The 17,868-nt window shown below is 36.8% G+C and overlaps 1 protein-coding gene across 2 annotated transcripts in view; it reads right to left on the bottom strand.

Moving 5' to 3' along the window:
• Positions 1-13,863, bottom strand: part of LOC145212361 (protein spire homolog 1-like) — a 30,346-nt gene extending 16,483 nt beyond the window's left edge. For both annotated transcript variants that reach the window (XM_080080473.1, XM_080080467.1), the window contains exons 1-3: positions 13,537-13,863; positions 6,440-6,640; positions 221-337 (exon numbers count right to left, since the gene is read on the bottom strand). In XM_080080473.1, the coding sequence (XP_079936599.1) occupies positions 221-337; positions 6,440-6,640; positions 13,537-13,770 (552 nt within the window). In that variant the 5' untranslated portion in view covers positions 13,771-13,863. The remainder of the gene's footprint in view (positions 1-220; positions 338-6,439; positions 6,641-13,536) is intronic.
• Between the last annotated feature and the right edge of the window lie 4,005 nt (positions 13,864-17,868).

The following is a 17,868-nucleotide window of genomic DNA, read 5'->3' on the forward strand; positions in this document are numbered from 1 at the left end:
CGTTTGCGCAGAACTGAATCACCATAGCGCGACCCATTTTTTGACCCTGCGCGACCCATGTTTGGGTCGCGACCCATACTTTGAGAACCACTGCACTAAGCGATCCAAGTGATCCTGTACATTTCAGATGCAACGAAAAGTAGTATGTGTGTTATCATTAGCATGTGTACTAACACAACACACCTAAAATCACCAAAAGGTATAATAATGCAAAGTTTACCTTGGAGGCAGATGATAAATTGCAAAGAAAGGATTTTAGCAAGTAAGCTTCTTTTAAAGTACTTTGACATATTTCTGTGCACTTTTCAATACTCCCTGTAAAATGATTCCTGCAAACCTAAAAAACAATTGAATATCAACAAAATACAATGCCTCATGGTTACAAAGTAAACTTTCATACACCTTTTAACAAATTTCACAGTTTAAAAAAGAACAGTAAAAATAATTGAATCATTTGGACTTGGGTGGAAAGCAAAATAAAATGAAATATAATAAGTTGGTGCAGACATCCCTGAATCGTTTATATTTTCCAAATAATTAACACAATCTTGCAGGCAATAAGTTAGGAATGTATTAATGGTATCATGTAGTTTTATTTCATCTGCCCTGGGGCAGTCTGATCGTTAGTGAACAATGCTATACTTGTTATCTTTTCAGACATATTCTCAAACTCATAAATAATACTTATTATATTCCGTATAAGGCAGGGGTTCCCAACCTGTGGTACGCGAAGGTTTTTCAAGTGGTATGCGAGTAGCTTCCGTTTTTTCACAAAAACCTGGACTCACAACTTTATATTTTGTTTATCTGGTTTTGTTTACAATTTTTTTCCTGATCCCTATTGTTATTGTTACGTAACTATTCCTGTTGTTTCGTATCATTACAATCTTCAAAATACAGGTAATGTCAATTTTTAACAAGAAGCACAGTTGATTTGAAAAGCCGTGCGACGCTGTGGGACAGTGGGCGTTAATTTTGTCAAATGACTGCTCTTGATAGATACTGTTTTATAGCTTAAGCTACAAATAGCGTTTGATTCGATCAAATTAGTTGTTCTGCAGGAAGTGGTACGCATGGCAGGACAGAGCATCCAAGTGGTACGAGATCGTAAAAAGGTTGGGAACCCCTGGTATAAGGGAATAGTAAAATAGAAAAAAAACATTCAAAAATCTCCCCTTTCAAAATAAGCCGAATTCTATTGGAAAACAGAACTGGGGGTGCGTTGTTGATTTTTTTCACCCACATTAACAACCATCAACACGTCATAGATTAGGGTTCCTTTTTTCCCGGCAAAATTACGTTCCCAAATCCCGGGAAATTTGTTTTAAATTCCCGGAAAAAGACAAACAAGCAAAAGCTTGTTAATTTTGTGAAAAAATTTTTTTATATTTTTTTTTATTTAAAACGAATTTATTTTTCGTAATTTCCGAAAATTGTTTATGTTAAACAAGATTGCAAATAAGGTTTTAATCGAAATAATCATGGCTATTTAGATGCCTCCAACGAAAATAAACTAATTTTTGCGATTGCAATGACGTAATTACCCACGAAAAACATCAAAAACTAAAAGGGTGGCTTAGCACATATTGCCCTTGCATATACACCAGTGGTTCTTAACTGGGGGTGAGACATTTCCAAGGGGGGTGTGAGCCAAAAGTTAAATAACCAAATTTATTTAACTTTGGACTCACCTCCCCCTAAAATTAATTTTGCAATTGTAGTGTATTGCTTGCGAGCACCACGTTTTCAAAAAGAAACGAATATTATGATGCGTACCTTATGGCGTAACACAAATTTTGAATAATGCCATACAAGGCAAAGTTAAGTTTTTGGTTTGTCAGTTTAGAACAGGGGTCACAAATTTTGTTTAACTGCGGGCCGGATAATTTTAATAATCACGCTCGAGAGCCGCTTGGGATACAAGCTCTGACGCCACCTTTCCCAAACTGGCACTCGCGAGGCGATTTTGACCAGACCACAAAGGGTCTTCATGTCTTCCCCAATCTTATTTGTATTTAGATTGTACCGCTGTTTAATTTTAAAATTATGAAAAATCTAAAACTGTCTCATACCAACTAATGCACGTTTATTCTACCACAAAGAACTAAAAAGGCAATTGTTCGCACACAATTACTATTCTTTGCTTTTGTCTGTGACGTTACAAACTGCTTTTGGATAATACATATGCCTTGTAATTCTGTTAGACCAGGTAAAATTATTACCAAAATGTATAATGAATGTTTGCACACTTAACGCCCCTGGGCCGTAATTAGGTGATCCCTGGTTTACAACAAAGGCAACGGAGACTTCTTGTAGTTCCATTGCTGCATGTGTTAAAAAAAAATGTCATTTTTGCCTGTTTCAGGGGGGCGTGAAGTGCCCGACAAACACCTTAGGGGGCGTGGACAAAAAAAGGTTAAGAACCGCTGATATACACTATAACCTATTTAAAAACATTCATATATTTCCTATGCTTATTTTATATTGGGTCCCATACCATCCACTGTCTTTTATAACCTTAGTTGTTTCTGCAAGCAGAAACTCATGGGTCCCCACACATGCAAAGTTGTAGATAATGCATTTCAAGAGATAACCATGTGAAAGTTTAGTGTTGTAAGGTAAAACGCAGTGATTGGGACTGGGCTTAAATATTAACTAGAAGGGTGGCTTAGCACATATTGCCCTTGCATATACACTATAACCTATTTTAAAACATAAATATATTTCCTATGCTTATTTTGTATTGGGTCCCATATTAGTCACCGTCTTTTATAACTTTAGTCGTTTCTGCAGGCAAAAACTCATGGGTCCTCACACATGCAAAGTTGAAAATAATGCAATTCAAGAGATAACCATGAGAAAGTCTGGTGTTGTAAGGTAAAACACAGTGATCGGCACTGGGCTTAAATAATAATGCTATGTAGAATACAAACTATAAAATTAGATTCACCCCAGATATTGTTAGAAGTATGTCCTATTTAACGTTTCAAAAAACTGACCCATTTTAGGGGGCTAGTAGGGGGTTCGACACACAAACTAATTGGGTTCGACACACAAATTAAAAAATATATAAAAACCACAAGGACTCAATCAATAGTACTGCAAAATTTCAGCCCAATCCGCCAATGTTTAAAATTTCGACCACTAGAAGTGTTTTGAGCAACAACTGTTAATGTTTCTGACGTCATAGGGCTGTTAACAAGCCCCTAACTGCCATGGCGCAAAAACGACCACCAAGCAACCCACCAACGAGCAACATACAACTGGTTGCCCTTGTAACACTATTGCGCCAAAGAAATCTTTCGTTTGTGGTGCCCAGTAACATACAAATACGTTTTACACTTTAGGGGCTTGTGGGGTAAATGTTAGGACTACAGGCTTGAACACAACAATCGACACCTATAAATGGCATACTTTTCAAGAAATCCAAAGTTTAGCCAATTCTGACACTGTTTAAAAACTCACCCATTTTAGGGGGCTAGCGGGGTAAATACTGGGGTTATCAACAAAAACAAAGTGGGATGCACATCTACATAATTACATCTACCATCTGTGTAAATTGCAGCCAAATCCATCAAACATTTGATGGAAAAACGAGTCAGACAAACTTTGGGTAAAAAATACCCATTTTAGGGGGCTAGCGGGGTAAATACTGGGGTTATCAACAAAAACAAAGTGGGATGCACATCTACATAATTACATCTACCATCTGTGTAAATTGCAGCCAAATCCATCAAACATTTGATGGAAAAACGAGTCAGACAAACTTTGGGTAAAAAATACCCATTTTAGGGGGCTAGCGGGGTAAATACTGGGGTTATCAACAAAAACAAAGTGGGATGCACATCTACATAATTACATCTACCATCTGTGTAAATTTCAGCCAAATCCATCAAACATTTGATGGAAAAACGAGTCAGACAAACTTTGGGTAAAAACACCCATTTTAGCGGGCTAGCGGGGTAAATACTGGGGTTATCAACAAAAACAAAGTGGGATGCACATCTACATAATTACATCTACCATCTGTGTAAATTGCAGCCAAATCCATCAAACATTTGATGGAAAAACGAGTCAGACAAACTTTGGGTAAAAAATACCCATTTTAGGGGGCTAGCGGGGTAAATACTGGGGTTATCAACAAAAACAAAGTGGGATGCACATCTACATAACTATATCTACCATCTGTGTAAATTTCAGCCAAATCCATCAAACATTTGATGGAAAAATGAGTCGGACAAACTTTGGGAAGAAAAAAAAAGAAAAAACAATTCGAGTAAAATCAATATGTGTCCCCTTCAGGGAAGGGGACCCATAATAATATGTAGAGTACAAACTATATAAATTTAGATTCACCCCAGGTATTGTTTGAAGTATGTCCTATTTAACGTTCTTTTTCAAAGAAACGAAGCAGTAAGTAGTGGCATAATGGAGTAAAACAAAAAATGAATACCAAAAAAAAAGGTTACACATTTTTGAGATTAGTTGGTTAAGTTGTGGTGCTACAGGGCAAAACATAACATTTGAGGACTTAGTATGTTTAATAAACTTTGCAAATTTCATATAATTAGGACGTTTTTTAAAAGTTCATTTATTTTAGGGGGCTAGTTAAGTAAATGTTGGGGCTACAAGGTAAAACACATCAATTGAAACCTACAAATAGCATAGTCCACATACTACCCAAATTTTATCCAATCCCGACACTGTTTAAAAAACTGACCCATTTTAGGGGGCTAGTAGGGTAACTAATGGGGTCCGACACACAAACTAAAAAAATATAAAACCTCAATGACTCAATCAATAGTACTGCAAAATTTCAGCCCAATCCGCCAATGTTTAAAATTTCAACCACTAGAGGTGTTTTGAGCAACAACCATTATTGTTTCTTACGTCATAGGGCTGTTAACAACCCTTTAACTGCCATGGCACAAAAATGTTCACCAAGCAATCCACAAAGTCACAAACGAGTAACATACAACTGCTTGCCCTTGTAAAACTATTGAGCAACAGAAATCTTTCGTTTGTGGTGCCCAGTAACATACAAATACGTTTTACACTTTTGGGGCTTGTGGGGTAAATGTTGGGGCTACAGGGTTGAACACACCAATCGACATCTATAAATGGCATGCTCTATAAGCTATCCAAATTTCAGCCAATTCTGATTCTGACACTGTTTACAAACTCACCCATTTTAGGGGGTAGCGGGGTAAATACTAGGGTTATTTGGACAAACAAAGTGGGATGCACATCTACATAAGTTTATCTAACATCTGTATAAATTTCAGCCACATCCATCAAACATTTGAAGGAAAAACGAGTCGGACAAACTTTGGGAAGAAAATAACCCATTTTAGGGGGCTAGCGGGGTAAATACTGGGGTTATCAACAAAAACAAAGTGGGATGCACATCTACATAACTATATCTACCATAGGTACACTATTCACGGTTTTGAATAATCTGAGCAAAAAAATCAGAGCCAATATATTTATGTAGAGCAGGGGTGGGCAATTAATTTTTGAAAGGGGCCACACAAGAAAACTGACTTGTGTTGGCGGGCCGGACCAATAAAAGTTGAAACCTAATTCTGCTCATCAATTTCTCCGGCATTAGGGCAACAGAGTCCAACAAACTAAACACACAGCTTTACCTTTGACTTCTGTAAACAAATATTTAACAGTCCATGCCTTGTTGAAAGTGCGGCATTCTTAATCGACTTTTCTCTTTTTGCAGTAGGCTGACATGATGAGGGCTAGCTTACCAGCATCAATTCTACATAAAACACATGTTGTCCAACCTATTGTTACACAGAATGGCTCGATATGGCTTTCTTGCATAACAATGGGTTGGATAATTTGTGTTTTATGTAGACTTTGATTAGCATCACATGTAGCTGTACGCCTACGCATGTGCGTTATTACATAAACATACAAATATATATTTATCTATACATATTTCTACAAAAACAATTGTCGTATTTTATGCACAGCATAAATAGGCCTTTTTTGATTTTTTTTTTTGATTTTCAGGTTATAAGAAATAAAAGCGACATAAGGCACGCAACAGGGTGACGCACAAAGGTAAAAAATGCGACATGAAGTTAAAATGTAAAAGCAATATCTACCATCTGTGTAAATTTTAGCCAAATCCATCAAACATTTGATGGAAAAAATGAGTCGGACAAACTTTGGGGAGAAGAAAAATGAAAGAAAAAAATGAAAAAAAAAATTGAGTAAAATCAATATGTGTGTCCCCTTCAGGGAAGAAAAAAATAAAAATAAAAAAAAAATAAAAAAAATTATTTCCCGAATCTTGGGAATTAAAAATTCCGGAAAATGGCAAGACTTTTTTCGCTGCTAAACTGCAAAGTGTGTTGAAACAAAATGTAATTTGTTGATGTGCCTCAAACTAACGAATTTTGATCCACCAATTTATACATACCTGGACCACAATATTTAGGGAGCATAATCCAGTTAGCTTGTCATCATTATAACCCTCATCATAGTTTTCTTGATCCGATATCTCAGAACATGTCATTACTGACAACAACTTTTCTAGTGGCTCAGAAATTTGCTGTTCTTCATCGGCATGTAAGCCATAATCCAACGCAGAAAACATTGATAGACCTAAATTTAATACAACCTAAAAATATAAAGATATGACGGATGAAAAAATTGTATTCTATAAGTTTGATAAATTAGACTACATCAGCCAATCAACAAAAAATGTGGGTAAGCCAACATTACAATTAATATATACTTCATTAAAGCACATTATATCCAGAAAGCCAAATGCAAAAAAAACTAGAAGGGTGGCTTAGCACATTTTGTTGTTGCACATACACTATAACCTATTTTAAAACATTAATATATTTCCTATGCTTATTTTGTTTTGGGTCCCATATTAGCTACCGTCTTTTGTAACGTTAGTTTCACAACTTTAATGAATGCGAACAATTTAATGGTTGTGAGACAATAACCTCTATTGAAATCATTTGCGTATGTTACGTATTAGTCGAAATAATTTTACAAAGCAACAACGCATGACCAACGTTGGTCCGATTCTCGGGTATGCGGCATACCCGAGTTTTTCATCCGGGTATGCCATGCATACCCGGCATACCCGTGTTCGGCGCCTATGGTCATATTTAACGTTCTTTTTCAAAGAAAAGAAGGAGTAAATAACATAATTGTTTCTGCAAGCATAATCTAATGGGTCACCGCACATATGCATATGCGATTTGGTAACAGTAAAAATAGGGCACACTCATTGTTAGATATTTACCAATTTACTATACACATCATTTGATCTACACACATGATTGTTTTTGCAAGCAAAAACGAATGGGTCTCCACATGCACGTTTGTGCGGATTTATGGTAAACAAACATCCTGGTTATTTTTAACAAACATTATATATTTTTTTATAGATTCTTAAGGAAAAACTTAATCAACTTTAGCCTTAACCCAACTTTAAAAGTTTTGTCCATATTCTTTTTGCATCATTATTGTCATATAATTACAAAAAAACAGTAAATAAGAACAGGAAAAATACTTTCAATTTAATCTCATGCTTTGACCTTGATATTGTCGTTTAAGGTCAGTTTTTAAACACAATTTTCCAAAACTGGAAATGTGCTTGATAACTTAATAAAACGACATAGCATAGCTGCCCCAAAACAGCTGATATCTAATCACCAAGCTGAGCACTCCCGCTGCATTCACCCGCATTAATCGTAAACAAGTGAATTACTCCCTTGAGAGTTGAAACTTCTATCTGACTGACAGTGTACACATATTATGGGCTGTAAAAGTAACTATTTGGCCGATTAAGGCAAATTTTTAAATACTACACGAATAACCTAAAGCAAACAATTGTTTAACATTTCAGCACATTAGGGCTTGGATTTCTGGCCTAAAACTTATTATTTTGAGGTTTAAGGGGTAAAAATGGGTGAATCCAATAAAAAGTTACAAAATTCTTTAGAATAGCTTACATTGCACCAACCAAAGCATGAAACCCTCAGATTATGTACTTGGGTCAGTATAGCCGTTTTTAATTTTTTTTGTTTTGGGGACCTGTGGGTGAACCCCTGGGTAGTTTGGGGTCAAACTTCAGGAGGATCAAATTCGGAACAAAAACTAACATCTGTGCAAATTTGAATAAATTTAAAGCACTCTTTCTTGACCAAACGCATTTAAGAAACCAGCGTTAGACAGAAACGAATATTTTGGGGTTTAAGGGGTGAAAATGGGTAAATCTTTTTTTAAGGTACAAAATTCTTTGAAATACCTTATATTGCACCAAACAACAAAGCATATAACTCCTAAATGAAGTACTTTAGCAAGTATAGCCGTGTAATTTCACATTTTGGGGGCTGTGGGTGAACCAAGGGATCCAACGGGGTCAAAATTCACATGGACCATCTTTAGACCAATATCTATAATGTGTGTAAATTTGAAAAAGTTTGAACCATTCGTTCTTGACCAAAACATGGAAACAAATCCGCGTCAGACGGGAAAAAAGAAAAAATATATATAGACAAAAACAATGTGTCCCCTTCAGGGAAGCAGTCCCCATAAATATGAAACCTCAATGACTCAATCAACAGTTCTGCAAAATTTCAGCCCAATCCACCAATGTTTAAAATTTCGACCACTAGGTGTTTTAAGCAACAACCGTTAATGTTTCTGACGTCACAGGGCTGTTAACAACCCGCTAAGTGCCATGGCGCAAAAACTGCCACCAAGCAACCCATAAAGTCACAAACGAGTAACATACAACTGGTTGCCCTTGTAACACTATTGCGCCAAAGAAATCTTTCTTTGGGGTGTCCAGTAATATACAAATACATTTTACACTTTGGGGGGCTTGTGGGGTAAATGTTAGGGCTACAGGGTTAAACACAACAATCAACACCTATAAATGGCATACTCTACAAGCTATCCAAATTTTACCCAATTCTGACACTGTTTAAAAACTCACCCATTTTAGGGGGCTAGCGGGGTAAATACTGGGGTTATCAGGACAGACAAAGTGGGATGCAAATTTTCATAATTATATCTACCATCTGTATAAGTTTCAGCCACATCCATCAAACATTTGATGGCAAAACGAGTCGGACAAACTTTGGGAAAAAATACCCTATTTAGGGGGCTAGTGGGGTAAATACTGGGGTTATCAACAAAAACAAAGTGGAATGCACATCTACATAACTGTATCTACCATCTGTGTGAGGTTTATCCAAATCCATCAAACATTTGATGGAACTAGAAGGGTGGCTTAGCACATTTTACTATAGCATATACACTACAACCTATTCTGCAAACTGTAATATATTCTCTATATTTATTTATATTGGGTCCTATATTAGCCAACATTTTTTATAATCTTGATTTGTTTCTGCAGGCAGAAACTCATGGGTCCCCAAAACCGCAAAGTTGTAAACAGACAACCATAAGAAACGGTGCTATAAAGTCAAACACAGTGATTGGTAGTGTTACTTAAAAAAACAAGTTATGTAAAGTACAAACTGTCTAAATCTCATGCAATTGAGACATTGTTATAAGTTTGTGTGCCTAAATAGCATAAAACACTGACATCTCAAAATGGCATATTATACAAACTGTCAAAATGTATTGTTGATTAATTCACCCATTTTGGGGGGTTGGTAGGGTAAATAATAGGGCTGCAGGGTGAAACACAATATTCGACAGCTACAAATGCCAAATTCATAAAACTATCAAAAATTCATCCAAATCGGACGTTTTTTAAAAAATAGGTGGCTTAAGCAGTAAATATTGGGCTACATGGTGAAACACAATAATCGACGCCCTAAAATGGCATAATGAAGAAACTGTCCAAATTTAATCCGAATCGGACATTGTTTAAAAAAATCACCCATTTTAGGGGTCTAGTGGGGTAAATATTGGGGATAAAGGGTAACACACAATAATCGATGCCCTAACATGGCACAATGAACAAACTGTCCAAATTTCATCCGAATCGGACATTGTTTAAAAAATCACCCATTTTAGGGGTCTACTGGGGTAAATATTGGGGCTACAGTGTAAAACACAACAAACGATGCCCTAACATGGCACAATGAACAAACTGTCCAAATTTCATCCAAATCGGACATTGTTTAAAAAAAATCATTCAGGGAAGGGGACCCATAAAAACGAGTCGGACAAACTTTGGGAAGAAAAACAAAGAAAAAAAACAAAAACTATTTGAGTAAAATCAATATGTGTCCCTTTCAGGGAAGGGGACCCATAAAAATCAAAAATCGCCTTCATTTACCTCTAATAAAAAAAAATTGAAAAGGTGGCTTTCCCATATATTTCCATTTTATGTGTTTTATATCCTACTTACTGATTTACTATACACACCATTTGATCTACACACATTGATTTTTGCAAGCACACATTTATGGAAAATGATTACACCATAAAATGTGTTTTTAGGTTCTTAGGGACAAATTAGTAGAAAAATTTTGTCCATATTCTTTATTTATCATTATATTGTCATATATTTACAAAAGTAGTAACAAACAACGGAAGAAAATACTTCCAATTGTCTATGATTTAATCTCTAATAGTTTTTTGACCTTGATATTGCTGCGCAAGACCAGCTTTGAAACAACTAAAACTGTTCCCAGAAAGCTCTAACAGCATTAGAATCACTAAAAATTGAGGAGCCATTTTGCAGCAAAGGTATATATAACTAGAAGGGTGGCTTAGCACATATTGCCCTTGCATATACACTATAACCTATTTTAAAACATAAATATATTTCCTATGCTTATTTTGTATTGGGTTCCATATTAGCCATCGTCTTTTATAACTTTAGTCGTTTCTGCAGGCAAAAACCCATGGGTCCCCACACATGCAAAGTTGAAAATAATGCAATTCAAGAGATAACCATGAGAAAGTCGGGTGTTGTAGGGTAAAACACAGTGATCGGCACTAGGCTTTAGTGATGGGACGGGTACCCGGTACTCGGTACTCGGTATCGATGGTATCGAACGATTTCAGTGGTATCGATACTCGTACTCAGTATCGAAATATTTTGTCTCAGTTTTCGATACCAACGTGCGAGTACCGAAGGTCCATTTACACCATAAGAATACGGGCAACTTTATGCCAATATTTGCTTCGGACAGCATAAAATTGGAAAAAAGTTCCGCCAGGTTACGTATATTTTTTTCACTATCGTATGGAGATAACATTTTTCTGCATGTGTGTGTGCACGCCTGTACCCCGGCCATGACAGATAAATTAGTCAGTGATATACAACTAAGTACAACACTGTACTTAAGTACTCGGTAATCGTACTCGGTACTCGGTATCGAAGGTATATACATGTGGTACTCGTACTCGGTATCGGTACTCGCTTCAAAACCTGGTATCGTCCCATCACTACTAGGCTTAAATAATCATACTATGTAGAATACAAACTATAAAATTAGATTCACCCCAGATATTGTTTGAAGTATGTCCTATTTAACGTTTTAAAAAACTGACCCATTTTAGGGGGCTAGTAGGGCAACTAATTGGGTTCGACACACAAACTAAAAAATATATAAAAACCACAATGACTCAATCAATAGTACTGCAAAATTTCAGCCCAATCCGCCAATGTTTAAAATTTCGACCACTAGAGGTGTTTTGAGCAACAACCGTTAATGTTTCTGACGTCATAGGGCTGTTAACAAGCCCCTAACTGCCATGGCGCAAAAACGATCACCAAGCAACCCACCAACGAGCAACATACAACTGGTTGCCCTTGTAACACTATTGCTCCAAAGAAATCTTTCGTTTGTGGTGCCCAGTAACATACAAATACATTTTACACTTTAGGGGCTTGTGGGGTAAATGTTAGGACTACAGGGTTGAACACAACAATCGACACCTATAAATGGCATACTATACAAGAAATCCAAATTTCAGCCAATTCTGACACTGTTTAAAAACTCACCCATTTCAGGGGGCTAGCGGGGTAAATACTGGGGATATGAACAAAAACAAAGTGGGATGCACATCTACATAACTATATCTACCATCTGTGTAAATTTCAGCCAAATCCATCAAACATTTGATGGAAAAACGAGTCGGACAAACTTTGGGAAGAAAAAAAAACAAGAAAAAAAAACAAACAATTCGAGTAAAATCAATGTGTCCCCTTCAGGGAAGGGGACCCATAACAAGTTGTTCTTTATTCGTTTTGTTTTGCAAAACGTATATCCTGCAGTAACCTCTGGCCATGTGAAACCAAAACAACCATTAATGACCCTGTGACACATTTTTTAATAGCACACAGTTCATACTGCTTAACAACAACATATTGCCTAATTTATACAAAACTCATGTATTGTTTGTCAAACTTATTTATGCAAAAAAAGAAGTTGTGTTGTGACGTAACATCGTTCTCATAAGGGTTTTGCCATACCTACAAGTTGACCTTCAGTGATGCACCAGTCAAGCTGACAATGACGGTTTAATGACAATTTATCGTGGATTTCATCTACTATATTTTTTGACCTTTATTTTAAGCAACAACATATTGCCTGACTATATAACAAAGCCAAATACTGTTTATTGAGTTTAAATGATGTCTAAGGTATGAAACCTTTGCAAAATTGAAAAAATGCATGCCAACCTTATAAACCACAAAACAATGCTGCGCTAAAACAGCTCATTTCTAATTCCCGAAACGACTGCCTAGCAAAACGTCTGACTATGCATGAAGCAAAGCAGAGATCTCCTGCTCTGCAGTAAACCGCCACAATCGTACACCAGTAATTCACTCCCTTAGGATTTCTGTACTATAGTGCCTGTAGGTTTACATATTTGGAACTGTAAAAGTGATCCGTCGACTGATCAGGCTAAAATTTTAAATACAAAACGAGGAACCCACTACAAACAACAGTTTCTGTCCTGGATCATGTAATATAGTCATCGACAGGAGGCCCAAAATAAGGACACCGAAAAATAAAAATTTAATATGAAATGAAACAAACGTTTTTGAACAAATCTTTGCATTTATATGAGCCACGAAATATTGCATGCCATATTTTCTTTGACGATGTCATAAAATCTTGGTGCCAAAATATGTTTTAGTATATTATGCAACACCGAAAGGCAGAGAAAAAAGGATAGAAATTTTGTAATTGTTGAAAATAAGACTAAATAAGGACTCAAGTCAAAAACAAGGACATTTCTAAGAAATTAGGATAATAAAGACTTAAAATAAGGACAAATCTTAGAAATAAGGACGACATGGCAACCCTGACTATAGTATACAAAACCATTTTAATAATTTCACATTTAGGGGGCTTGTGGTTGACTGGCTGGATCATTCAGGGTCAAACTGCAGAAGGATCAAATTTGGATAAATATCTAACATGTGTGTAAATTTAAAACACTCTTTCTTGACCAAACATGTGGAACAAACCAGCGTTAGATGGAAAAAAATTAAAAAAAACAATATGGAAGGGGAGCCATAATTAACTCAGCTGTACAACTAAAAATCCATACCTCAGATTCACTTTGCACATAACATCCAGTAATTTCAACATTGCCATGGTGATCTAATAAAATTGATTCTACTCCAGTTGGAGATAAAAGTCCTTGAAAGTCAGTGTCTTCCTTAATTTGTTCTTCTTGATTTTTATCGACTTGTAATCTCAATGCACATTTGTAACATAGAGCCCAGACTTGTTCCTCCTTTAGTGGATTATTGAAGCAGTCCAAAATTTCTTGTAAGTTCATTGCACTGACTGCCACATAGAAAAATTTCACTACAATCCAGAAATATGCAGCGAATAAGAAGAAACAATTTCTGAATTATATATTTCCTGGTATGTACCTGAGTAAAATGGTAAATAATATCTTTTCTTAGGGTGCATCTTAAACATACCAGATCACTTGGTACACTATTACCGGTGCCTTCGAAAACAGCAGGTTCGCTTGGTGCGCCAAGTCCGCTAGGTACTTCGCTTGGTGCGCTTGGTACTTTGCTAGGTATACTACAGGTAACTCATTTTAATGCAACAAAATGGGTTTAGGGTTAGGGTTTGGGGTCTAGGGTTTAAGGTTTAGGGTGTGTGTTGGGACTATCGTAACAATTTTCCAGCATTATTTGCATGTTTTAACGTTAACTGCAGTATTTACGATTTGTCACATAAAAACAGGACACCTGCAGTATTTTCGAGTTACGTCGTACCTATTATGAGTTTAATCGCACCAAAGAGAGTTACCTGCACTATTTTTAAGTTACGTTGCACGAAAAAAGGTTACCAAGCGAGGTACCAAGCGCACCTGTAGTTTTCGAAGGCACCCCATTATTACGCCTTATGACAAAAGTGTTTACAAAGCAATAAAAGGTTGCACAAGGAGAGGTGGTACCAAATACTGCATGTGACTGCATGGTGTGTGAAATATACGAATACAAGCCCCAACAAGGGTAAAATAGACCAGATTCTAGTATTATTTAAATTGAAACCCCTCACCCAACCCGAATAGTACTATTTTTACTGTTTTGTGATTTCAAAATTCAGGTTGTACAGGGCCTGCATATGTTTACAACAGCAATAGATAAAAAGTTTGTTTGCCCGTTCCATCCCCTAACTCCCAAGTTCCAACTTCCAACACGTTCAACGACGAACCGTTAAATTTAAAAAAATGTGCCTATAACAATACCAGATTGGAAAGAATGGCCTGCGCGGAGGATTTATCCTCCGCGCAATATTTTGGATTTCCCCTTGCAATCCGCGCAAATTTTGGCTTTTTACGTGTAATCCGCGCAAAAAAAATGTTGTCCGCGCAACTTAGCACAGCTTTCGTAGGTAACTATAATATACATTCTTTAAAATTTTCTATTTTCGTTGCACAATGAAGTTCTATGTCGTCACAAGCCTTATTTCGCGAACAATCCACGTAAATCAGTCAAGCACATCGAAACTTACCGATCGTCACGCTTGGAATAACATTTTTATTTCGCTAACGTAGTCGTTAAAAGTACATTTATCCGTATTTTTAGGACGTAGTTTGACTGTTAAAGTGACTTTCGGCTGGGCAAGTTACATAAAATATCTGTCAGACAACTGATTAAGAACAGTTAAAAGCAGTCATAAAATATCCCCGTAAAACAAATCAGCAAAATTTCTGAATCGTTATGAAAATGAAAAATTGTAGAGTCTAGCAGAACAACTGCTTGCGCAATAGAGCAAAACTGAAGATTCGTCGTGTTTATTTCTTTATTTAGTTGTTCTTTTTGTCGGCTGGATAGTTTTGCAGGCGTTACATACAAATTGCGTTAATCGTTAAATCCACCTGTCAATCAAAAGTCTATCAATCCGCGCAGAAAATTGTAATTCCGCGCAAAAATCCGCGCAATTATTTTGACGAAAAAAATATCCTCCGCGCAAATATAAAACTTTCCAATCTGGTAACAATACACCAAGATGATATTTTTAACCTGAGCGATTGGATCATTTCCTATTCCTTTTCTATCGCTCGTCGACATGACTATGAACATCACTCCAAAGAACTATTAACTTACAAGCTCACATCACAACAACTCACAAATCATTCTGGCACTGGCAGAAACAAATTCCCAAAAACACCAAGATCTGACCACAAGTTTTAGGTAGCATAACAAATTGCAAATTAATGTATGTCACTTCCAGACAAGGATGGCAGTACGGTACGGTACGTATTGCACTGACCGTACCACGTACCTCGTTACGTAGAGCGTACCGTACCACCGTACCGTACCAAATGTCAAAAATCAAAACGTACCGTACCACCGTACCGTACTTGAGGTACGGTACGAAAATTTGCGTACCGTACCTTCAAATAAACAAATCGGGACATTTTATGACATGCACTTAAAGGAGAGGTGTCTAAACTCTAAACCGGGTTGCCATCGACTTGAAACCAAAAATAAGGAAAATCGAAAAAATATAATTTTCATACGAAACGTAACAAACGTTTTTGAACAAATCTTTGCATTGATACGAACCATGACATATCTATGGGGCGCCGTTGTCGAATAAATTAAGTTGCCGCAACTCAGGTCTAGTTTTACTTTTACTTGTAACAGGGATTTGACTAGTAACTTAATTGTTGAAAATAAGACAAAATAAGGACTCGAGTCAAAAATAAGGACATTTCTATCGCCCTTCAAAATAAGGACAAATCTTTGAAATAAGGACGGTATGGCAACCTTGAATCAAGCTGCTCCACTACAACCAGCTTATTCGAAATGAAGGTTGATGAGTTTTCTACGATGGGCTCGTGCAGCGACAATGTATAATTTTTAACAGCATTTTTCTTAAAATCATTGCTACGAAAGCGACAGCAACACTATAGCTAGCTTTTTTTAACTAACTTGAGAATCAATTACAAATGCCGAGTTGATCTCTGTTCTTGTCATGTGCGCGTTTTAGTAATAGGCCTACAGTGCGTGTAAACCCTCCTATTGCATAGCGGTCAGCCCGTAGGCCGTAAGCACAAAATATTTACCAGTGGCGTCATAAACTTTTTTAAGCACTATTTTGGTACAGGGACATTGTGATAAAATCATATAATAAACAGCTCAAATTCCAGTTTTTAACAATTTTGATATTATCTGCAAATGGTAACGATGCAAAAATGACCGTTTGATCAACATTTTGTATGCGTACCAGTACGGTGGTACGGTACGCTTTTGGTACGGTGGTACGCTCTAGTGAAGGACCGTACCACGTACCGTACCCGTACCTCAGCTTTCTTTGCGTATCGTACTTTTTGATGAAATTTGCTGCGTACCGTACCGTACTATCGTACCGTACCGTACTGCCATCCTTGCTTCCAGAAACGAAAATACAACTGCAAAAATTAAATTGTATGTGGTATTTTATTAATTGTAAGATTTCCTGCCTCTAGCGGCGCCAATCTGTTATGTACGGGTCCCAGGAATATCGTCCTGGCATTGCTATTGACTCAACAATGACTTTGTGGCGTCAAATCCAATGTGGTACAATTACCTTGTGCGAGACCGCATGGATTTGCGTTTATTAGTGTCGGCTGTATGTGCTGACCACATGAAAAAACATGTTTTACTGACTGTGGAGTGCAAACAGTGGTAAAGAAAAACTATTCCTTTTTATAAGTTTCTAAACAACATAGTTTTTATTATTTTTGGTAAGTATTTTGTTTGCTTTTTAAGACAAGTATTTTTGGTTAACTGGACTTTAAAAAAAAATGAAATCCCTTCCAAAAAACAGGTAGTTTTTCTTAAAATTTATGTTGTGTTTCTTTTTTGTAAAGCTGCAGTATGACACAATAAACAATGTCTGTTGTTTGGCCACCTGATACCTATCTCTATGGGGCGCCGTTGTCAACTTAATTTTTTCGACAATGGCGCCTTAAGGCCGTTTTGAAAACAAACAAAAAAACTTGCAAGTTAGCTAAGTTGCGGCAACTTAGCGTCGCAACTTAGCTAAGTTGCCGCAACTTTGCGTCGCAAGTTAGCTATCTTGCCGCAACTTAGCGTTGCAAGTTAGCTATTGTAGCTTATTTTCTGCCACAAACACACTGCTTCACTCACAACACCCTTGTATTGAATCCCCCTAAGCGCTTCGGCTAACAGCAACGCAATAAAATACGCCCACTTCACGCCACATCAGTACAACGGTTCATGCACACAAAGATAATACGCTACATAACCCCCCACTTTCAAACAAAATTTCGTCCCCGAAATAACAGTAAACAGAAAGAATAGACTACATAATGTAGTCCAATAAATTAGCCGGCAACCTACGTTGACGACCAAACATAGAAGTTCCACGATCGTTTACGACCGGAGACGGTGAAGAAAATGAA

This window comes from Phallusia mammillata, chromosome 1, assembly GCF_965637545.1.
Source record: "Phallusia mammillata chromosome 1, kaPhaMamm4.hap1.1, whole genome shotgun sequence".
NCBI lineage: Eukaryota > Metazoa > Chordata > Ascidiacea > Phlebobranchia > Ascidiidae > Phallusia > Phallusia mammillata.